We start from the raw sequence: 25,853 nt of genomic DNA on the forward strand, positions 1-25,853 counted from the left end.
ACCTCGCTCTCGTTCTGACCTCGCTCTCTCTCTGACCTCGCTCTCGTTCTGACCTCGCTCTCGTTCTGACCTCGGTCTCGTTCTGACCTCGGTCTCGTTCTGACCTCGGTTTCTCTCTGACCTCGCTCTCGTTCTGACCTCGCTCTCGTTCTGACCTCGCTCTCGTTCTGACCTCGCTCTCGTTCTGACCTCGGTCTCGTTCTGACCTCGGTCTCGTTCTGACCTCGCTCTCTCTCTGACCTCGCTCTCGTTCTGACCTCGCTCTCGTTCTGACCTCGCTCTCGTTCTGACCTCGCTCTCGTTCTGACCTCGGTCTCGTTCTGACCTCGGTTTCTCTCTGACCTCGGTCTCGTTCTGACCTCGCTCTCGTTCTGACCTCGGTCTCTCTCTGACCTCGGTCTCGTTCTGACCTCGCTCTCTCTCTGACCTCGGTCTCGTTCTGACCTCGCTCTCGTTCTGACCTCGCTCTCGTTCTGACCTCGCTCTCGTTCTGACCTCGGTCTCGTTCTGACCTCGCTCTCGTTCTGACCTCGGTCTCTCTCTGACCTCGGTCTCGTTCTGACCTCGCTCTCGTTCTGACCTCGGTCTCGTTCTGACCTCGCTCTCGTTCTGACCTCGGTCTCGTTCTGACCTCGCTCTCGTTCTGACCTCGGTCTCGTTCTGACCTCGCTCTCGTTCTGACCTCGGTCTCGTTCTGACCTCGCTCTCGTTCTGACCTCGCTCTCGTTCTGACCTCGCTCTCGTTCTGACCTCGCTCTCGTTCTGACCTCGCTCTCGTTCTGACCTCGCTCTCGTTCTGACCTCGCTCTCTCTCTGACCTCGCTCTCGTTCTGACCTCGGTCTCGTTCTGACCTCGCTCTCGTTCTGACCTCGGTCTCGTTCTGACCTCGGTCTCTCTCTGACCTCGGTTTCTCTCTGACCTCGCTCTCGTTCTGACCTCGCTCTCGTTCTGACCTCGGTCTCGTTCTGACCTCGCTCTCGTTCTGACCTCGGTCTCGTTCTGACCTCGGTCTCGTTCTGACCTCGGTCTCTCTCTGACCTCGGTCTCGTTCTGACCTCGCTCTCGTTCTGACCTCGGTCTCGTTCTGACCTCGCTCTCGTTCTGACCTCGGTCTCGTTCTGACCTCGGTCTCGTTCTGACCTCGGTCTCTCTCTGACCTCGGTCTCGTTCTGACCTCGCTCTCGTTCTGACCTCGGTCTCGTTCTGACCTCGCTCTCGTTCTGACCTCGGTCTCGTTCTGACCTCGCTCTCGTTCTGACCTCGCTCTCTCTCTGACCTCGCTCTCGTTCTGACCTCGCTCTCGTTCTGACCTCGGTCTCTCTCTGACCTCGGTTTCTCTCTGACCTCGCTCTCGTTCTGACCTCGCTCTCGTTCTGACCTCGCTCTCGTTCTGACCTCGCTCTCGTTCTGACCTCGCTCTCTCTCTGACCTCGCTCTCGTTCTGACCTCGGTCTCGTTCTGACCTCGCTCTCGTTCTGACCTCGGTCTCGTTCTGACCTCGGTCTCTCTCTGACCTCGGTTTCTCTCTGACCTCGCTCTCGTTCTGACCTCGCTCTCGTTCTGACCTCGGTCTCGTTCTGACCTCGCTCTCGTTCTGACCTCGGTCTCGTTCTGACCTCGGTCTCGTTCTGACCTCGGTCTCTCTCTGACCTCGGTCTCGTTCTGACCTCGCTCTCGTTCTGACCTCGGTCTCGTTCTGACCTCGCTCTCGTTCTGACCTCGGTCTCGTTCTGACCTCGGTCTCGTTCTGACCTCGGTCTCTCTCTGACCTCGGTCTCGTTCTGACCTCGCTCTCGTTCTGACCTCGGTCTCGTTCTGACCTCGCTCTCGTTCTGACCTCGGTCTCGTTCTGACCTCGCTCTCGTTCTGACCTCGCTCTCTCTCTGACCTCGCTCTCGTTCTGACCTCGCTCTCGTTCTGACCTCGGTCTCTCTCTGACCTCGGTTTCTCTCTGACCTCGCTCTCGTTCTGACCTCGCTCTCGTTCTGACCTCGGTCTCTCTCTGACCTCGGTTTCTCTCTGACCTCGGTCTCGTTCTGACCTCGATCTCGTTCTGACCTCGCTCTCTCTCTGGGCAGGAGTTCGAGGTCCTGGCTCAGATCCGGCTCCTCCAGTCGTCCTGTAAGAACTGCTTTTTCGTGAAGGACCAGGTGTTCCAGCGCTGGTACCACAGCGTCCCCGCGCTCTCGGAGGCAGACAGGTTTCTATCCCACACACGTCATCTGTACGTTTCAGTGAATACACGTGTGTGACCAGTGTGGCTGCAGTTACAGACTCTCCAATGAGATCGAAGCGCCGAGTGAACCCAGCTCTCGCGGAGCCACGCCCACCGTCATCATCACACAGTGTTCGGAGTGAGTTCTTTATCATGAATATTGTGATTTATTAAGGATGTAAAACCAGACTGTGGAGGAGAGTTAGATCTAATCCACTCCAGTGTTAGTATCAAAGCTTCACAAACACACGGGGAGTTCTGGTTCTGGCCCAACACGGCAACAATAAAAGCACCGACTCTGTGAGAAGTTCAATTCAGTTTAACCTCTTAACTCCCGCCTGAACCGAGAGGATCTTTTTCCTCATGTCATCAGATTTTTTTTCCATAATTTTTTTGTCGGGTATTCAACTCATTTTTGTAACTTTTTTGTCACATTTTTTTTAATCATTTTTGTCACATTTTTTTAAAATCATTTTTTTTGTCAATTTTTTGTCAATTTTTTTGTCAAATTTTTATCACATTTTTGTCATTTTTTCGTCTGTTTTTTTATCACAGTTTTGTCACATTTTTGCAATTTTTTTGTCATTTTTTGTCACATTTTTGTAATTTTTTCATCAATTTTTTATCAATTTTTTATAATTTTTTTGTCACATTTTTGTCATTTTTTGCCACTTTTTTATCAATTTTCGTCACTTTTTTGTCGGGTATTCAAATCATTTTTGTAACTTTTTTGTCACATTTTTAAAAATCATTTTTTTGTCATTTTTTGTCAAATTTTTATCACATTTTTGTAAAAAAAAATTTGTCTCATTTTTGTCATTTTTTCGTCATTTTTTTATCACAGTTTTGTCACATTTTTGCAATTTTTTTGTAATTTTCTGTCCAATTTTTGTAAATGCTTTGACAAATTTTTATCACATTTTTTTTCATTTTTTTCCATTTTTTGTCACATTTTTATAATTTTTTCATCAATTTTTTATCAAATTTTTATCATTTTTTGGTCACATTTTTGTCATTTTTTTGCCACTTTTTTTATCAATTTTTCGTCACTTTTTTGTTGGGTATTCAACTCATTTTTGTAACTTTTTTGTCACATTTTTTTGTCATTTTTTGTCACATTTTTTGTCACATTTTTTGTCACATTTTTTGTCACATTTGTATCACATTTTCGTAATTTTTTTTTGTCTAATTTTTGTCATTTTTTCGTCAGTTTTTTTATCACAGTTTTGTCAAATTTTTGCAATTTTTTTGTAATTTTCTGTCCAATTTTTGTAAATGCTTTGTCAAATTTTTATCACATTTTTGTCATTTTTTCCCCATTTTTTATCAATTTTTTATCATTTTTTTGTCACATTTTTGTCATTTTTTTTTTTAAATTTCTTGTGACATTTTTGCCACTTTTTCATCAATTTTTCGTCACTTTTTTGTCACATTTCCATCATTGTTTTCGTCTCAGTTTTGTTGCTATTTTCACAGCTTTTTTCCAGAAGTGAGTTCTTTATCATAAATATTGTGATTTATTAAGGATGTAAAACCAGACTGTGGAGGAGAGTTAGATCTAATCCACTCCAGTGTTAGTATCAAAGCTTCACAAACACACGGGGAGTTCTGGTTCTGGTCCAACACGGCAAGAATAAAAGCACCGACTCTGTTCAGCAGCACTTTATTTACAGCAGCTATAGTGACTTTATATGAAGAATATCATTAAATACATTTAATAAATGTCTGGTGTCACCATAAGGCTCAGTGTTGGGAAAGTTACTTTAAAATTTAAATATTTTCTATATTAGTAGCTACAATTGTAATATGTTTGTGTTACATTATTACTGTTTCACAAATGTTGCTGAGTTGCATTGAGTTACTTTTGGCAAAACATAAACTGAAAATAGTAATAAAACCACTGAACAAAAGTGCAGTCACAGATTTGCTGCTCCTTCCCTTTGCCTCGTTCTCGTGTTTTGCAGATCTCATTCACTGACAGCGTTAATCTCGCCGACTAAAATGTTTAGTCTTAATTTAGTCAAAGTGATATTTTTGTGATTTAAACTAAATTAAAAGTTTCTCATGAGACTAAAACTGTGACTAAAATGTCCAGATATTTTAGTCGACTGAAATAAGACTAAATATTTTAGGAGAGATAAAACCTTCCAAACTTCCACTGACCGTCTGTAACATGTAAATCCTCTGTCAAAGGAGCAGCTCCGTGAAGCAGAGGATTAAACATGATTATAATGAATACTATAAATGCAAAGTCCACTAAATTTGTTTTAAAGTGGGGGTATTCTGCTTTTGTCAGTCCCACAGCACCAGTCTATATCACACTACAATGATGACGGAACCTTCTGTTGGTCTGTAAATGCAGTAAATTAGAATAACTGCCTTGTATAAAATGTCTCTCTCAAAATGGCTGTAGTGAATGTCTTGAAATAGGCCTCTGTCTCTTTAAGAACCTCTGAGCCTTTAGACACGCCCCCTCCACACGCTGTCTGTGGCATCAGTGGGGAGGGGGTTCTGCTGAGGAGCAGTGGTTGGTTACTCGGCTGGTGACGAAAGCTCGGAGGCGTCTCCAGGAGGTGGGGGCGTTCCTAGGAGGACTCAGGCAAACCTATCCCTAAAATGGCCGCCATCAGAGTTTTTACAGATTACTCAGAAATACGTGAATGTGCCAAGGCAACACTTCAGGCATGTTTTTAATGAGGGAATGACAGAATAACATGATGGAAAACTTGAAAAAGTCCATTTTGCATAATACCCCCCTTTAAATTTAGTCGACTAAAACAAGACTAAAATTGACGTTTTTTTTTTTTTTTTTTAAGTAAATCTTGATTAAAATTGAAAAACATTTTCATCTTGAAACTAAATAAAAATATGTCGTCAGAATGAACACTGGTGTCCAGCAGGATCTGGTGCATTTTATTTGGAGTTTTTCGTTTCAATACAAATCATTTAAATGCACTTGTACCTCGAGTTACTTCAATTGCAATGACGAATATAATATCATTTTGTGTAATATGTAATATTCCTCAGTTAATGAAAAAGTTGTAAATTTTGTATATTATGTACAGTTGTTGTACTTTTGTAATCATTGTTGCAAAATTACTAATGACTTACACAGAATCACTGAGCTTTTGTGACATTATGACTAATTTCAGTTTATGTTTTGCCAAAAGAAACTCAAAGTAGCTTAATTTTTGAAAGAGTAAAATGTTGTACAAACGCCTCACACTCTCTAATATAGAACATATTACCGTTTTAAAGTCACTGTTTATAATACGTTTCCTCCAACACTGGCCACACGTCCGCTCTGACGGTCGGCTCAGCAGCGTCGCTTCGATGACTCTTCAGAGCCGGGAGCAGCTTTTTATTTGTGGTTTCCACTCGTTTCAGCGTGAGCGTGAGCAGATGGAGTTTGGAGGATAAACAGCCCGATACAAACCGTAGTAATTGGAAAGATCACGATTAAACCCGTAGGCTAATACAGCACGAGCAGCAGAGCTAAAGTCAGCATTTGATCTGAGTAAAGTGATGGATCCATGTGGCTTAAACGTGTCCATGACGTGTTTCCTCAGCCTGAGCAGCTCCCGCTCCAGCCTGACCGCCGACTCCGACAGCATGTTCGACTTCACCTCCCCGGTCAACAACCTGCTCACCAAACTCACCAAGGTAAGACCCCTGAGTGATGAAGCGTGCAGGAGGGTTTGTGGGGGGGCGTGGTGGTGGTGGTGGTGGTGGATCTGATCCTGAGTGATAAACCTGATCCCGTCTGTCCCGTCTGTCCCGTCTGTCCCGCAGCACATGCGCTCCCCGTCAGTGTCCTGCCTGGACGTGGACTCCTCCCCGCCCTGCTCGGACCCCGGCCCGGCCGTGCTGACCCCGTCCTCTCCGGCCAAGTCTCACCGCCGCTCGGCCTCGTGCGGGAACAACCCCCCCGGGGGCCCCCAGGGCTCGGGGGCCGACATGCGCATCATCCGCATCCGCATGGAGCTGCAGGACGGGAACCTGTACCGCAGCATCCTGGTACTTCTGTGCTTCTGGAGGGGGGGCGGGGCTGGAGGGGGGGCGGGGCCGAGAGCAGCTCTTTAGTGAGGGATGAAGCTATGGAGGACCGTGGCTGCCAAAACAATAAATATATACAGAAATAAATATATAAATAAATAAATACAGAAATAAATGCACTTATTCTCATAATTGCATGCATTTCTTTGCAAATTGTATCTTTTTTAAATTTATTTATTTATTTATGTATATATTTATTGTTTTGGCAGCCACGGTCCTCCATATGAATCGACTTAAAAGGACTTAAAAGTGTTTGTAAAGTGAACTTATAGAGAACAATTCTGTTTATATAGTAAATTATGAGTCATAGAAACAGAACCAGAAACATTTTGTATAATTTATTTGAGCAGAAAGAACTAAGTCACTTTCCACCAGCGTCAGAACCTGAATGTAAAGACATATTCTGTACAGTTATGTGTGACCAGTGTGTGTGACCAGTGTGTGTGACCAGTGTGTGACTTGTTGTGTGTGACCAGTGTGGTGTCCTGCAGGTGACCAGTAACGATAAGACTCCGGCCGTGATCAGCAGTGCCTTAGACAAACACAACCAGGACCCGACTGAGGCGCCTGGATACGAGCTGCTGCAGCTGCTGCCGGACGGGAAAGGTACGTCCACAACACACACGTTTAAGAGATACTGGAGAGCAGGGGACACGCCCCCGGGTGGCTCTCGGCCAATCAGAGTGCGGCTCTGTGCTTCATGGTTGCATAAGAACAACAGTGGGCGACAGTGGCGCAGATGGTAGAGCGGGTCGTCTCATGATCGGAAGGTCGGGGGTTCGAATCCCACCTCCTGAAAGTGCACACTGTCGTTGTGTCCTTGGGCAAGACACTTCACCCACATTGCCCCCAGTGTCTGCGTACATTGGTGTATGAATGAGAGTATGAATGGGTGAGTGGATCCTTAATGCCTAATGTGGGTGGAAAAGCGCTTTATAAGTTGAGACCATTTAAGCAGGAAAGTCCCACTGAGATTAAGAATGTTTTTCAGGGCAGTCCTGGTGTCAGAGGAGAACCTATTGTACATGTTTTAGTGGTGGGGGAAACCGGAGTACCCGGAGTAAACCTACGCAGACACAGGGAGAACATGATACTCCACACAGAGAGTCCAGGTGGGAATAGAACCTGGGACCTTCTAGCTGTGAAGCACATGTGCTAACCACTGAACCACTAAATATAAATGGTGAAGAGTAAACCATTAAAGGGACAATATAGAGTTTAAAAATGTTGAAACTAAGTATTTTCCTCCTCCTACATGTTTCAGCCATGTCCTAATGTGTAGAATGAGCTCAGACCTGTTCACCACAACTGCCTCTAAAGCTGCAGTTACACGTAGGACCTGAGGTGGCAGTAGTGAGTATAACATGGCCAACTTGCATCTAGTCCCTTTAAGTCTAAAGTAATTGTTTCTGTGGGGCAGTGAGCAGCAATAAAAGAATAGTTTCCACCCCGACCCCCCTTCTTTATACAGTCCCCATGTTATAATATATCAGGACTTTTTGATAAAAATGAACATTATTGAAATTATGATTAAATATATTGTGAGCTCCAGCTGATTGGATCAACCAGACTTTAGCCCCTCCTCTAAGGTTCTCCAGGAGCTCCAGCTGATTGGATTAACCAGACTTAAGCCCCTCCTCTAAGGTTCTCCAGGAGCTCCAGCTGATTGGATTAACCGGACTTTAGCCCCTCCTCTAAGGTTCACCAGGCGCTTAAAATGATTGGATTAACCAGACTTTAGCCCCTCCTCTAAGGTTCTCCAGCTGATTGGATTAACCAGACTTTAGCCCCTCCTCTAAGGTTCACCAGGCGCTTAAAATGATTGGATTAACCAGACTTTAGCCCCTCCTCTAAGGTTCTCCAGGAGCTCCAGCTGATTGGATTAACCAGACTTAAGCCCCTCCTCTAAGGTTCTCCAGGAGCTCCAGCTGATTGGATTAACCAGACTTTAGCCCCTCCTCTAAGGTTCACCAGGCGCTTAAAATGATTGGATTAACCAGACTTTAGCCCCTCCTCTAAGGTTCTCCAGGAGCTCCAGCTCATTGGATCAACCAGACTTTAGCCCCTCCTCTAAGGTTCTCCAGCTGATTGGATTAACCAGACTTTAGCCCCTCCTCTAAGGTTCTCCAGGAGCTCCAGTTGATTGGATTAACCAGACTTTAGCCCCTCCTCTAAGGTTCTCCAGGAGCTCCAGCTGATTGGATTAACCGGACTTTAGCCCCTCCTCTAAGGTTCTCCAGGAGCTCCAGCTGATTGGATTAACCAGACTTTAGCCCCTCCTCTAAGGTTATCCAGGAGCTCCAGCTGATTGGATTAACCAGACTTTAGCCCCTCCTCTAAGGTTCTCCAGCTGATTGGATTAACCAGACTTTAGCCCCTCCTCTAAGGTTCTCCAGGAGCTCCAGCTGATTGGATTAACCAGACTTAAGCCCCTCCTCTTCCTCTCGTCCTCTCAGAGCTGCTGATCCCGGCGTCAGGAAACGTCTTCTACGCCATGACCTCCTCCAGCGTGGACTTCCTGTTGAGGAAAAAGGGCGGGACCAAGCCTCTGGGCTCTCAGCCAATCAGCACGGAGACCAGCGCCACCTTCCCCCGGATCAAAGCCAAGGGGCGACGCCTGGTGCGGACGCTGTTCTGACCCGGGCACAGGGGGGCGCTAGTGAGGGGCCTCTCCTACTGCACTTTCAACCGAGGGAAGAGACTTTGGCGAAGGAAACGTCCGATATTCTGCTTTGTTCAGGCTTTTTCTGTTTCAAACCTGGGCCTCGGTCCTTTTTTAGAACTCAGAAAGTGTTTTTAAAAAGCTGAAATGAAGCAGGAAGTTTATTTCTCTCAGACAAATGGGAGAGAATGGGCGACACAGGCGGCCGTGAAGACGAGGAGACCTTCAGAGAAACGTGACTCTTGTGACTTGTGCTGTTTGTGCTGTTTTGGTTTGTGTGTTTTATTGTCGCTTTTTCCTTTGATTATTCCGCCGTCACGCCGGGTCACGCCGTGAGAAATTAGCCTAAATAATTCTTAAAAAACAAAGAAAAAAAACAAACGGCTAAAATGAAAAATCATCAAACTGCTGACAAATAATGGCCGTCTGGTAAAATAGCAAAAAACAAATGCTACAATAAAATATTAGATTATTTGCTAATGAAAATATGTATATTTTATCTGAATGATCTGGCGAACCCCCAAATTTGTCTCCCAACCCCCAGGTTGAGAACCACTGAAACAGCTGTTTGGAAGATGTTGTCAAGAAATGAGGGAAAATTGTACTAATGAAATTAAAAAAAGGGACAAATTGAGAGAAAAAAATGGGGGAAGACTGGGTAAAAATGGAAGAAAAAAATTGGGAGAAATGGCAAAATAAGGGGAGGGGTGAGAAAACAGGAAAGAATTAAGAAAATCTGAAATTATGGGCGAAATTGGGGGGGGGAAAATACAGAAAAAATGGGGCAAAATATGGGGGGGTTTGGAGAGGAAAAAAATGGGAACAAATGAGGAAAAAAAGTGTGAAGGCAAATGATTGGGGAGAAATATGGGAGAAAGAAATGGGGGGGGGAATAGGTGGCGTTCACGTGACATCACAACAATCTAAAGAGCCATAGTTTAACATTGAGGTGGAGCAGCTGACGGTAACTATGGTAACGGTGGTAACTGACAAAATGCATATTTTTGTGTCTTTGTTCTTTGGCTCATATCTCAGTCATTACATGAAACACAAACTGTCACACAGTTCATTGTCTGCTCTCTCGGCACATGTGAACTAATGTCCAATTATTTTCTCCGAAAAATGTCAAAAAGTGGTGACAATGTGTGACAATATGAGCGTGATGTTGTTCAATAGAAAAGACTTTCAGATAAAATAATATCACAGGTTTGTGAATCCGATCAGATCAAATACTGAAGAGGAAGAATATTTGTCTGTTTTTGTTTTGGAGATTTCTTACAAAAACTGCATTTCTCCCATAGAGTTGTATTGGCCCCGCCCTCCACCTGACATTATGACATCATCACATTCTAAATCGTGAACGCCGCCTATTATTGGAAATGGCCTTTTGTCTGTTCAGGCCAATGACTATATGAGTGACGAAGCGATGTAAATATGGATGCACCGATACCACAGGCTTGTACTCATACTCGTGCTCATTCATGAGGTCCCGATACCCCCTGACATGTGTCCGGCGCTCCTAAAAATGAGAGAAAATAACAACAAACTGGAGAATTCTTTAGTGTAAAGACAATAATCCACATAGAGCTGACTTTATTACAGACGACGCTCCCTAAACCAGAGTCTGAGCTGGATTTAACCAGAGCTAAATGTCTGCAGTGTTTACAACATACAGGCTAATGATGCTAACGTTGCTAACTCGCAGCTAACAGTTTTGGCGATTCTGGCACCGTTTTATGCCCAGAGGCTTATTTATCTGAAAAACTAACCTATCGACTAAAAAGTCCTCTGAAAATCCAATATAAAGAGATACAGCATGTTTATATTGAGCCAAAATGCTGAAGCTACTGGATACGTTTCTATAAACACAGGAGAAAATCCACACGGAGCTGAAGTAAAGGAGAAAAGAGACCATTTATCTGCAGTAAAAAGTAACATCTCAATACTATTGTTAAATAAAAACACATAAATGAATAAAGCTCAGGCATTGAGGAGCTTTAGGACACGAGCTTTTCTGTCTGTGATGGACAGAGACAAATTATAAATTATATTGAATGAAAAATAAAAAATTGCGTCAATTCTGATATAACTTCAATTAAAAGTGTCGCGACTTTACTCAAGGAAATGTAAATGAGTAAATTAACTAATTACAAACCAAGTCAGTCTATAAACCCTCTATTCACTTCAGAAAGTTTGTTGAAGTAAATGCCTTGTACTCGTATCGGTATCGGCAAGTGATTAACCCCTTAACTCCCACCTGAACCGAGCACATTTTCTCCAGTTTGGCTTTACCCTAATCCAAAAGCTTCTGGAAAAAAGGTGAGGAAATAGCAAAAAAACTGAGACGAAAACAATATAAATGTGACAAAAAAGTGACGAAAAATTGATGAAAATGTGATAAAAATTTGACAAAATGTGACCAAAAAAATGACATAAATTTGATTAAAAAAATAACAAAAAAATGACAAAAATGTGACAAAAAATTGACGGAAAAAAAGGACAAAAATTTGGTAAAAAAATTGACAAAAATATGACAAAAAAATGACAAAAATATGATAAATATTTGACAAAAAATGACCCAAAAAAAAGACAAAAATGTGATGAAAAAAATTGATGAAAAAATGACAAAAATGTGACAAAAAATGACAAAAAAAGTTACTAAAATGAGTTGAATACCCCCCCAAAAAAATGATGGAAAAAAATCTGATGACGTGAGGAAAACTCTCGGTTCAGGCGGGAGTTAAGAGGTTAAATCAAAGTACTCGTATCGGTTTTAGATAAAGTGGTATCGGTGCATCTTTAAATGTAAATGTTTTCAGCACATTTTGATATATTTCTGGTTTGCTAAAATATCGCTTCATCATCATCATCATCATCATCATCATCCCGTCCCCAAAGATCCTGAGGCTCTTCAGTCGCCCGAACATCTACCTCCACCATTTGTCTGAATGTCGAAATGAACTCCTCCGGCTCTCGAAGCAGTCGTCTGGACCAGGTTAAAGGTCACAGATCTGGATGCTTCACAGACTCTGCGTCCCACCCTCGTCACGCCGGAGTCCGGTGAGCTCTGACTGGACGGCTCGGTGCCTGTGAAAGCCTGTGATTGGCCGAGGCCGCCTGAGTGGGCGGGTCAGAGCGAGGACTTCAGTGGAGTCTCCGGATTATTTATGCACTACAGAAAGAAGCTCTTATTTTTGCAGAAATAAATGTCCTTTTATTTTACACAACTGCCCCGAGTCCTGTGCTGATTCCCCCCCACATGTTCTCCAGTGTGGCTTTACCCAAATCTGAAAGCTGCTTGAAAAAAGTATCTAAATAGTGACGGAAACGAGGATGAAAACACAACAAAAAATGTGCCAGAAAATACAAGACATTGAGAATTAGCTTTGGCTAAAATGTTGTAGTTTGTAACATGAGATTATGTGACATACTTGTCCCTATTCAAATAAACATAAATTTAAAAAAAGCAACAATAACACAGATAGCAGTGATAGTGCACCCCCCACAGTCAGGCATTTTTTGGTCATTTTTTGTCACATTTTTTTCATTTTTTCATCAACTTTTGGCACATTTTTGTCACATTTTGTCAATTTTTTGTCATTTTTTTTGTCATTTTTTGTCATTTTTTAATCACATTTTTGACATTTTTTGTCACATTTTTGTCCAATTTTTGTCACATTTTTGTCATTTTTTCGTACATTTTTTATCACATTTTTGTCATTTTTTGTCACATTTTTTATCACATTTTTGTCACATTTTTGTAATTTTTTGTCAATTTTTTGTAATTTTTTTATCACATTTTTTATCACATTTTTTATCACATTTTTGTCACATTTTTGTCACATTTTTGTCATTTTTTTGTCATTTTTTGGTCATTTTTTTGTCGTTATTTTGTCATTATTTTGTCAAATTTTTGTTATTTTTTGTCACATTACGGAAACGGGGATGAAAACACAACAAAAAATGTGACAGAAAAGCAACAATAACACAGTCAGCAGTGATAGTGCACCCCCCACAGTCAGGCATTTTTTGGTCATTTTTTGTCACATTTTTGTCATTTTTTCATCAACTTTTGTCACATTTTTGTCACATTTTGTCAATTTTTTGTCATTTTTTTGTCATTTTTTAATCACATTTTTGACATTTTTTGTCACATTTTTGTCACATTTTTGTCATTTTTTTGTCATTTTTTGGTCATTTTTTTGTCGTTATTTTGTCATTATTTTGTCAAATTTTTGTTATTTTTTGTCACATTACGGAAACGGGGATGAAAACACAACAAAAAATGTGACAGAAAAGCAACAATAACACAGTCAGCAGTGATAGTGCACCCCCCACAGTCAGGCATTTTTTGGTCATTTTTTGTCACATTTTTGTCATTTTTTCATCAACTTTTGGCACATTTTTGTCACATTTTGTCAATTTTTTGTCATTTTTTTTGTCATTTTTTAATCACATTTTTGACATTTTTTGTCACATTTTTGTCCAATTTTTGTCACATTTTTGTCATTTTTTCGTACATTTTTTATCACATTTTTGTCATTTTTTGTCACATTTTTTATCACATTTTTGTCACATTTTTGTAATTTTTTGTCAATTTTTTGTAATTTTTTTTATCACATTTTTTATCACATTTTTGTCACATTTTTGTCACATTTTTGTCACTTTTTTGTCATTTTTTTGTCATTTTTTTGTCATTTTTTTGTCATTTTTTAATCACATTTTTGACATTTTTTGTCACATTTTTGTCCAATTTTTGTCACATTTTTGTCATTTTTTCGTACATTTTTTATCACATTTTTGTTATTTTTTGTCACATTTTTTATCACATTTTTCTCACATTTTTGTAATTTTTTGTCAATTTTTTTTTAATTTTTTTTATCACATTTTTTATCACATTTTTGTCACATTTTTGTCACATTTTTGTCACTTTTTTGTCATTTTTTTGTCATTTTTTGTTATTTTTTGTCACATTACGGAAACGGGGATGAAAACACAACAAAAAATGTGACAGAAAAGCAACAATAACACAGTCAGCAGGTGGTAGTGCACCCCCCACAGTCAGCAGGTGGTAGTGCACCCCCCACAGTCAGCAGGTGGTAGTGCACCCCCCACAGTCAGCAGGTGGTAGTGCTCCCCCCACAGTCAGCAGGTGGTAGTGCACCCCCCACAGTCAGCAGGTGGTAGTGCACCCCCCACAGTCAGCAGGTGGTAGTGCTCCCCCCACAGTCAGCAGGTGGTAGTGCACCCCCCACAGTCAGCAGTGATAGTGCCCCCCCCACAGTCAGCAGGTGGTAGTGCTCCCCCCTCAGTCAGCAGGTGGTAGTGCTCCCCCCACAGTCAGCAGGTGGTAGTGCTCCCCCCACAGTCAGCAGGTGGTAGTGCCCCCCACAGTCAGCAGGTAGTAGTGCTCCCCCCACAGTCAGCAGTGATAGTGCCCCCCCCACAGTCAGCAGGTGGTAGTGCCCCCCCCACAGTCAGCAGGTGGTAGTGCTCCCCCCACAGTCAGCAGGTGGTAGTGCTCCCCCCACAGTCAGCAGGTGGTAGTGCTCCCCCCACAGTCAGCAGGTGGTAGTGCCCCCCACAGTCAGCAGGTAGTAGTGCTCCCCCCACAGTCAGCAGGTGGTAGTGCCCCCCCCACAGTCAGCAGGTGGTAGTGCCCCCCCCACAGTCAGCAGGTGGTAGTGCTCCCCCCACAGTCAGCAGGTAGTAGTGCCCCCCACAGTCAGCAGGTGGTAGTGCCCCCCCCACAGTCCTGGCACTGCAGCGCGGCGCTCCTGTAGGCCTTCCACACGCGGGGGTCCCTCTGACACACCGTGCCCCCCCCGCGCCGCTCCTCCGCCTCGTTCCGGTTGATGTCGCCCACGCAGACCCAGCCCCCGCCCGCCTGCGCCCCCCCCGGACTGGCCGCCCACTTGGAGTGGTCCAGGCTGGTGCTGAAGGCGTGGCCGGCGGGGCTGAGGCGCCGGATGTTCAGGACGCTCCAGGCGCCCGCGCAGTCGGAGGGCAGCACCCCCGTGGAGCGCACCCAGAACTGCACCAGGAGCGGCGTCCCGAGCGCCGGCGCCACCCAGGAGTGGTACAGGTCTGCGGGCACACGGGAGAGGGGGGGGGTTAGTTTGTGTGGCGTGTGGATGTAAAGACGCTGTGGGGGGGTCGTACCGTCGCTGAAGGCGGCTCCTTTGGCGAAGCTGATGAACTCCGTGCCCCCGGCGGAGCTCAGGGTCACGCTGCGGTTGGACACGGACTCGGGCAGAGGGGGCGGGGCTGTGAAGGGCGAGGGGCGGAGCTTGTGGCAGAGCGCGCTCAGAGTCGGCAGCAGCGACGCCAGCGCCTCCGGGACCCGGCAGTCGAACACGTGCGGCTGGTTTATCTGCAGCTGCTCTCCTGAAACACACACACAAACACACACAAACACACAAAAACACACACACACGTGAGCTCGGTGTTCGATACTGACACTAAAATATGTCATCTAGAACCATGAAACATTTCTTTTACATTTATACCATGGTCTGGGTGAATACTCGATTCTGATTGGCTGGCGGGTGCAAACCGTGCATTACCGTGAATTCTCTAATACTGGCCTGTATTCCATTAGCGGCCGGGTCTCTGACAGAGGCCGATTGACTATAGAGAATGAAAATGTTACGTCACTTCCGCTTAAAAACCGCAAAGGATTATAGGTAGAAGTGGCTAGCGCGCGGACTCAGAAGGCTATCGTCAAGTAAACACGGCGTAAAAGCAGGTATAGAAAGAATGGCTAGAAGTTGTTGTGTTATTAACTGCCATAGCCGGTCGCACGACAGCCATGGGAGACCAATAAACGGACAGATCGGGTTTTATCGAATCCCCTCATGGAAGAAAAATTGCTCAAGCCACGTTTCTGAAGTCACAAAGAGGCGACGGATAGCATGGATTGCAGCCATACGGAGACCAAATATTACTTTCAAAAACACTCCCGCTCACATGTTGGTGTGCTCCAAGCATTTCCACAAAGGTAGGTTAATATTTATTGTAGTTATTGCATGATTAGTTTAATAATTTGTGTATTTGTTAACTGAACGTTTTGTTGGCTTAAATCCTTGTTGTTTGTAGGCAAACCTGCCTACAAAATGCTACAATGCGATCCAGACTGGGCACCCTCTCTGAACCTTGGCCATACTGAAGTTAAAGCAGCTACCACAGCGAGATTCGACAGGTTAAGTGGGAGAGCAAGAGCAAAAAAACTGCCATCATCAGTTCTTCATAACGCTGGACCACTAACAGAGGTGGATAATGCAGGTAAATGTTTTGCTCTGTATTGTTATTCTACTTGAAGCTATTCTACTTTGCCTTTTGTATTTACTTGAGTTGACAAACCTTTTTTCCTCAATAGCCTCTGTAGCTAGCCTTCATGCTTATGTTTTTAAATAATGTATTTCAAAATCAGAACCTAGCACTTTCAAACTGCACTGGTCAAAGTGGCTTGCCATGTTAACATGTTTCCTATCCAAAGTACAAATATACCAGTGTTTTATTACTTGTACAATGTTAATATCAAGTCCTGTTAATTAAATCATATTTAACCCATTTAGGCTGCCTGTAGACGGTCCTTGTCGTCTGTTTATGCATAACTAATAATGTCTTCAATTTTGTTTTGTGTTTTTAGCAACAAACATTGCTGAAACTGCAGTGGAAATGGAACCAGAGCAGATCAGTCCAAACAACGATGAGGAGCAGCAAGAATGTAGGATGTGTTCGCTCAGGCTAAAGGAAATCGCGCACCTGCAGGAAGAAAACCGAAAATTGAAGGAGGAACTGTCCAAAAAGAAACTGGACGATGAATTTTTTAAAGACAATGACTCAAAAGTGAAGTTCTACACAGGGCTCCCATCTTTTGCTCTGCTAATGGGTGTGCTGATGCAAATTCGTCCCAGCTTACCAAACACAGACCGAAAGATTTCTCATTTTCAGATGCTCTTGTTGACTCTCATGCGCTTACGGCTGAATCTGCCTCTAGAGCACATTGCACACCTCTTTGATATAAGCCGAACAACTACATCCACTGTGTTTAACAATACTATACATGTACTTTATGCTCACCTCAGCCCTTTGGTGCACTGGCCAATGAGACATTGCATACAGGCCAGCATGCCACACCAGTATGTTGAGATGTTTGGTGACCGTGTCACAGTTATCATTGACTGTTTTGAACTTTTTATAGAGCGAGCACAAAATCTACGTGCCAAGGCAGAGACATATTCCAACTACAAAAGTAGGTACACTATGAAATATCTCATAGGCATCACACCACAAGGGACCATCTCTTTTATTTCGAATGGATGGGGAGGGCGTTCTAGTGACAAACGTATTGCTGAAAAATCTGGCTTTCTCCAAAAGCTATCACCTGGAGACATAGTGCTCGCTGACAGGGGATTTGATATTAAGGAGAGTGTTGCCCTAATGGGTGCCACTTTAAAAATCCCAGCATTTACCCGGGGCCGCAGTCAATTGGAAGCAAAAGATGTGGAGGCGACACGAAAACTAGCTCATGTAAGGATCCATGTCGAGCGGGTAATTGGCTGTATACGCTCTAAGTACACCATACTAAATGACACTATACGTGTATGTTTAGTGGTGCCCTGTGAGGGTGAAGGCATGACTCTGTTAGATAAAATAGTGACTGTTGCGTGTGCACTCACTAATATGTGCCCGAGTGTTGTATTGAAGCAATGAATATCGGCTGTCCAGTATGAAATTCTGTTAATCATTGATCATTTGCTCCATAAAGCCGGAAATAAAGCAGAATGAAATTAACGCTGGCTCTTTTTTATATAAGATGTAACGACTAGATGGTATCATGAATGAAGTGGCAACATTTGGAAATAGAGACAACAAATTCAGAATCAAATTATGATAAAGTATGCCAAATAAAATGAATCAAAGCGTGTTGTAATACAATGAACTGAACAAACAACTTAATACATGTATTAAGAGCTGAAGAACTTTTAATGACAACCTTTTCCTCGTAAAATGAAGATCTAAAGCGCCTTTTGCCACAGTTTATACAAACACTGCACGTGTCACATGACGCTGTGATATGCTCCTGTGCATTTGCAGAAAGACTTTCTTCCATGTGTTTACAACAATCATTCTACATTTGTTTGTTTTTTTTCTAGTTTTTTTTTAATCAATCAATGTGATGTTCTAAAATTATCCAAAGTAATCAGAATACAGTACACAATAGATTTTAAGGCAAATATTCAGTATTCAGCAACTACATACAATTTCTAAGTGTTCTCCCCAACACTGATTTCAAAAACATATAACACCAAATTAATTTCAATTATGCTCAACATAGGTAACATGCTAAAGCAATAAAGTGCTCAATAAAGGAACAAGAAGCATATTTGCAACCTTAACTAAATTGCTTCAAGTAAAAGCAAAAAAGATTTCTGAACCTAACTTCAGCAATGAAAAAGGCAAAGGAACATCAGAGCAAAATTGGGTTCTCTCTAAAACAACAAAAAACAGTAATATAAAACTGGACCTGCAATGATCAAAACCATGTAAAGGATTGTTACTAGAACTAAATTTACTCAACTTGCTTTTTTCTTTCTTTTGATTGAGGCTGCAAGCTCTGCAGAAGGCTCTACTTGTGAAATACTGGGCACTGGATGAGTGTAATGATGGGCTAAAAGCTCAGGCAGAACAACGTTGTAAAAAAAATCCTGAGCCACTGGTAAAAGTTTACCCCAGAGGTTCACATCTGGCATGACTCGTGTGATTACACAGGTTTTGGTTGTCCACAAAACAAAATCACAGAATTGTGAATTAGTAACAAAGATTTGTGTTTGGACTTGCTTATAGTACATGTGTGTCTGCTTTAATTCCACAATTCCATCTGTTAAATGCAAACAAAACTTGTTGTCTTCACAGGCCTGCAGAAGGTCGTGATCGCGGTGCTTATATGGACACTTGATCTCCACACAGCCTTTTCCACAGCACTCACAGTTAACAAGAGCATCAGGGGTCGCACCCAATTCAGGGAATGATGGGTTGATGATGAAGCCACAGTTCTTCACTTTGAGTTCTCTGTGCTGCAGCTTACTCTGTGAGATGTAGCATTCTCTTGCGGTGTCTTCATTTACTTTTCCCCATTTTATTGGCTCTGGTTCAGTGTCCGACAGTTGACGTGGCTGCTTTTGTGGATAACACACCTTCTTCACTGTCGATAATGCAGGCTTGGCCATAGAGGTGGACACGACGGCGTGCATGTTTGATGCGGTGATCCTTCCTGCTCGTGCTGTGTGCCAGAATTCAGATTTGTGCTGCTCCCTGGTTTTCTCTTCAAGTGCTTCTGCCTCTGCATCTGACACAGCAACATGATGTTTTAGATGCTCACTGTGCTGAAGAAGAGCAGACAGTTCACTGCCCCTCATCTGTGGGTCATAGAGACGGAGGAGTGATTTCGGGAGGATACGAGGCTGGACAGGGTCTGCATACTGGTGGCAGAACTCCTCCATAACAGAGCAGAGTCCTGACCTGTGTGCATGCATAATATCTGTGAGAGGTTTTAATTCTGCCAGTGTGCTCTTATTTATTGGTCCGCCACCAATGCGAGTCCGGATGCTGGGTGGTGAGCTCTCAGTTTGTCCTTCACTGATGGACTGGTCCAGTGCCCGTTTCCTTGCTGCACTGGTTGTGTAGTCGATGGTGTGGCCTGGGACTCCTTGTACTTTGTTCACATTTGAGGGCATTATCCAGTAAGCCTGAACATCTGTGGGTGTGACATTCCCTCGTAGACGCACTGCAGTGTCAATTTTGTACAAGAGAGCTGCCACATGTACACACTTCTCAGCCACACCAGCCATGCATGTGCAATGGGCACTCTCCACCTCCCCAGTAGATTTCAGGATCACCCAGGGCAGAAGAGGCTTTTGGCTGAGGCGCATGGAGTGATTCACCTGAAACAGTCAATGTAGAAAAACATATTTCAGAAAATAGAGTAGTAATAGAGCCATAATTTATCACAGGTTAATTATCCATCAGGTACTACAGTAGCAAAACACCTAACAACACTGAATGGGCCTATGACAGGTAAAATCTGCACTAGAAGGTATGCACTTGTGTGCTTTTCATTTCAAATTGAGCTATCAAATTGAGTAACAATTTAAAGAATATCATTGCAGCTCTTCTACACATTTTACTCTGTTATTTTAGAAGTTATGCATGGGAGATCATTACATAGCTGCAAAAAATGTAGGGGGCTGTGTCTACAATGTTATTCTCATGTTAGTCTTTGATTTTATTTTAGATTTTAATAGGAAAAGAATGTGCATTTCCTGTAGAGAGGGTATGCAGAGTTTATCAAATAAGATAAATTGGAACCTTAAATTGAGGGATTCCTCACAGAACTACAGAATAACGTTGTAGACATATCCATACATAGCAACTAAATTTTCTTTTACCATGCTATTGCTTTGATATTGCCATGTAATTCCGTGATGTTGATTAAGACATTACAAAACATAACCTATATAAATGTTATTGATTTTTTTTTATGGAGGTCTATGATGTACATGAGGATAATTAGCGACTGACTGGTGAACTTACCTTCGAACGCACGATGGTTTTATGGTCCACTCGAAACATCTCGAGGTCCTGTACCCATCCATCGGTGAACTGGACCTGGGCCTGTTGCAGGGCTTTGAAGTTGCTAAATATTTCGTGGGTGTACGCACTAACACTCAAAATCATATAATTATATATGTGTGCGTGTTGAAAGTTCGGTAGTATGCTAACGTCTTTAGTCCATTCTTTATGTTCATACGGATCTAGCCCTTTCACTGCTTTCACCTTTTCTTCGTACCGTTTTTTCGCATTTTCGTCAAGTTTGTCTTTGTATGGGCCTGCGGTGTTGTCCTTCGTCTTGTACATTATTATTTTTTGTCATTTAAAAGTTTATTTGGAGTTTGCCGCTGAATGAATGGCTATCGGTGCGCGAAAAGCAAGCGCTAGACGTATTGTTTTGAATTCGCCGCCACTCGTACCCACAATGCAATGCGCGTCAATCACGTGGTCTGTCAATCTCTATTTGTAGAAACAGGACAAACAACACATGTTGTGACCCTCCAGGGTTTTAATAAAGTCTCCATCGCGTCTTCAAAGCACGTCCAGCTGCTCCGTGTGCAGGTCAGTCCCACGCCTCAAAATAACTCCTCCCATCAGCGCGAGCGTCTCGTCTTCTCTCGGGTCAGTCTCATGATCGATCACAAACACAAACGCTCCGTCTAAACTCGCCTTTTACACAAGATAACAACAAATAATCCGGTCCGCGGTAAAAACGAAACAGAAACCTGCAGTGACACTGATGTCAAAGCTCCGCTAACAGCAACGAAACACTTCCTGTTGTCCCGACAAAATAAAAGGCGTCAATGTTCCAGCCGCTGGGAGAGGGTTTGAAATGTTAATTAATAAATGAACCTATTATTTTAGGTGCAAATGGACACAAATCTCGTTTTTCTTCGTTTTCCTGGTCGTCAGTTTTGCTGAAAGAGAAATAAAGGCCTGTCTCTAATTGTGGCCTGGTTCCAATAAAGGCCTGGTCCCAGATGCCCTGGAGTAAATAAAGGCCCCGGCCGATATTAGACCATTTACGGTATTTTGGTATAACCGCACACGTAGTCCGGTAGTTAAATCACTGGGATGTCGCTCCGCATATCGGTGTTTACTTCCAGGGAAAAGTGTTTCCGGGTTAGTCCTGTTGTGTTGTGATTCTGTGCTGATGTTGTGTCGTTGAGCCTGACTGAGATCCTCGTAATAGCTGCGGAGAATGACTCGCTCTGAGACCAGCCTTCAGTGACCGGCTAATAACCCACACAAAATAGTCCCGTAGTCTGGCAGATTTAGTGAGTTTAGTCAATGAAAAACACATTGATTATAAATGTTACGTTTGTGGGACCCTGGTATAAGCGGATTAAACAACGAGGAGCCGCGTTAGACGTTATAATGCAGGAGGAACAACACTGTGTCGGGCGTTAGAACCGTCTAATGCGGCTCATTTCTTTGAGCATGTGCTTGAGTAACTTTTTGAAAAAAATGCATAATTAAAGTCATTGAGTGGTGACACCAGAGGACTCACGAATGTTGCCGTAACACTGGTGAGTCCTCTGTCATCTCGGTAACACGAGTCACTAAGTCGTCCCGCACTATCGCAGACTAAACGCTGCCCTGTCGTCATGGTTACACTCCTCTCTGTAGCGTCTCGTGTGGCGGCGGCGTTTTACCGATGGCGAGGAAGCGCTCCAGGGGGAAGGTGACGCACAGGAAGTTCTGCCCGTTGACGAGTCCAGTGTCCGGGTACGAGAAGTGTCCGGCCTCCCGCGGGGGAGGGAAGTGAGGCGTGCTGTGGACCAGCCACAAGCCCTGGGTTTTATTCACCACCACCGCTCCTGAGAGGGAGGGGGGAGAGAGGGGGGGGGGAGAGAGAGGAGAGAAGGATGGAGGGAGGTTGGGAGAGGGCAGTGTGTTCATTGAGTTCAGGTCATGTTGAGAAACAGACTCAGTGAATAGAGTTACTGTGTGTATCTCCCTGTGTTCTTGTTTTTATCACTGATGTAGTGAATCCCCTACAAAGCGGGAGTGTCACACTGTATATGTTGTTGTAGTTGGTTATTAGTGCAGTGTCTGTAACCTTAGATATAATATAATAACTGTGTAAGTTACTGTAGTTTTGTACCTTTAGTGTGTCCAGAGGACCGTCCCGCTCGCGGCTCCTCTGGACTCTGGTCGTTGTAAAAAACAAAAGCCACGTCTGAGCTCTGAAAAAACAATATTATAATAATCACAAATATAAAATCCAGACTTTGTATTTCCTCCAATCGTTCCTGTCGTTTCCTCTGATACCTGAGAGTAAACCGGTGCCAGCGTCCTGCCCACGGCTCCGCTCGTGTCGTTGATGCTCACTGCCCCGTCTGCCCAGGCCTCGCTGCCCGGCTCCAGCAGCAGGTACCTCAGCCCCTCCTCCGGGCCCCCCGCCATCGGGCCCCCCGCCATCGGGCCCCGCGCCATCGGGCCCCCGCCGGCCGCACGGGGCAGTTTGTACACATAGAACCTGCGCATTAATTGCAGTACAGTCAGTAATTATTCCAAATAATCACGCCCACAGAACAAGCCCTTCATGGTTTGTGTTGTGTGTCACTGGTATCTGCTCCCCGGACAATTACAGGAGCTTCCTCTGGGGGCGCTGTTCCCTCCTCTGATACTCTGGTAATAACAAATCCAAAATCTAATATAGCAGAAAATGAGCTGAGGACTTTGTGGAGACACCAGAACACATCGTCCTGCCTTAACCCCTTGACTCCCACCTGAACCGAGCACATGTTCTCCAGCTTTACCCCAATCCAAAAGCTTCTGGAAAAAAAGGTGTGAAAATGGCAACAAAACTGAGACGAAAACAAGGATGAAAATGTGAAAAAAGTGAGAATTTTTTTTACAAAAATGTACAAAAAAAAGACAAAAATTGACAAAAAATTGACAAAAAAATGTGAATAATTTGACGAAAAAGTGAAAAAAAGGGACAAAAAATTGACAAAAAAAATCCCATAAATTGATGAAAAAGTGACAAAAAACGTACAAAAAATGTACAAAAAAATGACAAAAATTTACAAAAAATTTACAAAAAAGTGAGAAAATTTTGACGAAAAAGTGACAAAAAATGGACAAAAAAATGACAAAATTTGACAAAAAATGACAAAAATTTGACGAAAAATTTGACAAAAAATTTAGAATATATTGGCGAAAAAGTGACAAAAAATTGACAAAAAAGTGATAAGAATTTGACAAAAAAATTTGAATATATTGACGAAAATGTGAAAAAAAGGGACAAAAAAAATCCCCAAAATTTATGAAAAAGTGACAAAAAATGGACAAAAAAGTGATAAGAATTTGACAAAAAAAATGCGAAAAGTCACGAAAAAGTCATGAAAATTTGACAAAAATGAGACCAACAAAAAAAGTGATGAAAAAAAATCTGATGACGTGAGGAAAAAGATCAATTAGTTTTGCAGGTCTTAGCTTTCAAATGAGGCGTTACACTGGCCTACAGGATTTGGGTAAAGCTGAACTGGAGAAAATGCTCTCGGTTCAGGCGGGAGTTAAGAGGTTAATGCATTATAATGCTGACGGCCCTAGTGTCAGAGGACTGAACAGCGCCCCCAGAGGAAGCTCCTGTAATTGTCCAGGTAGCAGAGTCCAGACCAGACCATCTCTACAAGAAAAAAAGGAGGAGTGTAATATTATAAAATGTATAGGCTACTGTTTTTATTTGGAATTGTTGGAATTAACACACAGCAACTTCCTGGGAGGGGGCGGCGTCCAAAACAAGCGTGCCCTCGGTTACGCCAAGGCCGGTCAACAACGGAGCCACAAGTGAAGCTTCTGCTCGAAAGTCAAAGCTAAAGGCACTAAAAGTGATCAGTACAGCCTCTTTTATTACACTTGAATCACAAACACAGTATTTTAGATGATTTACATTATTAACCCCTTAACTCCCACCTGAACCGAGCACATTTTCTCCAGTTTGGCTTTACCCCAATCCAAAAGCTTCTGGAAAAAAGGTGAGAAAATGGCGACAAAACTGAGACGAAAACAATGATGGAAATGTGACAAAAAAGTGAGAAAACTTTGACCAAAAAGTGGCAAAAATGTCACAAGTAATTGACAAAAAATGGACGAAAAATGACAAAAATGTGACAAAAATGTGATAAAAATTTGACCAAAAAATGACAAAAATGACAAAAATGTGACAAAATGTGACAAAAAAAAATACAAAAATGTGATAAAAATTTGACAAAAAAATGACAAAAAAATGACAAAAATGTGAACAAAAAATGACAAAAATGTGACCAAAAAATTGATTAAAATTTGACAAAAAATGACAAAAATGTGATAAAAAAATGACAAAAATGTGACAAAAAATGACAAAAATGTGATCAAAAAATGACAAAAATGTGACAAAAAATGACAAAAATGTGATCAAAAAAAATTACAAAAATGTGACAAAAATGTGATAAAAATTTGACCAAAAAATGACAAAAAAAATGACAAAAATGTGATAAAAAAATGACAAAAATGTGACTAAAGTTTGATAAAAATTTGACAAAAAATGACAAAAATGTAAACAAAAAATGTCAAAAATGTGATAAAAAAAATGACAAAATGTGACAAAAAAAAATACAAAAATGTGACAAAAATGTGATAAAAATTTGATAAAAAATTGGACCAAAAAATGAAAAAAATGGACAAAAAAATGACAAAAAATTACATAAATGAGTTGAATACCCACAAAAAAATAATGGAAAAAAAAATGTGATGAGGAAAAAGATCCTCTCGGTTCAGGCGGGAGTTAAGAGGTTAAAAAGTGCCTTTCATCGACGGCGTCTTGGATACTGTGAGTTTTCTGGCTGGAGTTTTTAACATCTATATTAATCTTTAAAATGATCGGCTCCAGTAAAGAGCCCCGTGACTACAGTACTAACCAGTCCACGGGGGCCCCGCGGTCATTGTAGCAGCTGACGGGAGATGTGGCGCCCCCTGGTGGCAGCAGCAGCAGCAGCAGAAGAAGAAGCAGCTCCGACATCTGCAGAAGAGAGTTTGTCTGAACACGTGACCAGGGCGCGACACGGACACGGAGGAAACACTTACGGTCACTTCTGTCGGTACTTCGGAGTCACGCGATACTTTGACCCGAAAAGAAGTCGGAATAAAAACTCCGCGAGGCCGAGCAGGAGCTGCGGGTCCGCGCGGAGCAAAACTGACGCGGATCCTCCTCCAATAAACCAGGAACTAACTTGTTTTCATTGTGGCTTCACTTCCCTGTTGTGGTCACGTGAGGTGTGCGCTGTGACGTCATGGTGCTTCTCTGTAACTGACGC

General features: G+C 42.9%; 2 protein-coding genes across 2 annotated transcripts in view; one reads left to right on the forward strand and one right to left on the reverse strand.

Annotated features, from left to right (window-relative positions):
• rgl2 (ral guanine nucleotide dissociation stimulator-like 2) overlaps positions 1-9,030 on the forward strand; it is a 48,230-nt gene extending 39,200 nt beyond the window's left edge. Inside the window, exons 15-20 of the mRNA XM_079569335.1 lie at positions 2,080-2,201; positions 2,269-2,355; positions 5,786-5,879; positions 6,009-6,233; positions 6,764-6,878; positions 8,729-9,030. Coding sequence (XP_079425461.1) covers positions 2,080-2,201; positions 2,269-2,355; positions 5,786-5,879; positions 6,009-6,233; positions 6,764-6,878; positions 8,729-8,910 — 825 coding nt within the window. The 3' untranslated portion in view covers positions 8,911-9,030. The remainder of the gene's footprint in view (positions 1-2,079; positions 2,202-2,268; positions 2,356-5,785; positions 5,880-6,008; positions 6,234-6,763; positions 6,879-8,728) is intronic.
• Positions 9,031-14,659: 5,629 nt separating this feature from the next.
• Positions 14,660-25,602, reverse strand: dnase2 (deoxyribonuclease II, lysosomal; the record flags this gene model as incomplete). Its single annotated transcript, XM_079570046.1, has 6 exons — positions 25,458-25,602; positions 22,825-23,032; positions 22,658-22,739; positions 22,206-22,370; positions 15,097-15,321; positions 14,660-15,021 (listed from the first exon to the last, which is right to left on the reverse strand). Exons 1-6 carry the CDS (start codon positions 25,556-25,558, stop codon positions 14,660-14,662), a joined length of 1,143 nt encoding a protein of 380 aa, XP_079426172.1. The 5' UTR covers positions 25,559-25,602.
• Between the last annotated feature and the right edge of the window lie 251 nt (positions 25,603-25,853).

This window comes from Gobius niger (assembly GCF_951799975.1).
Source record: "Gobius niger genome assembly, chromosome: 13".
NCBI classification, from domain to species: domain Eukaryota; kingdom Metazoa; phylum Chordata; class Actinopteri; order Gobiiformes; family Gobiidae; genus Gobius; species Gobius niger.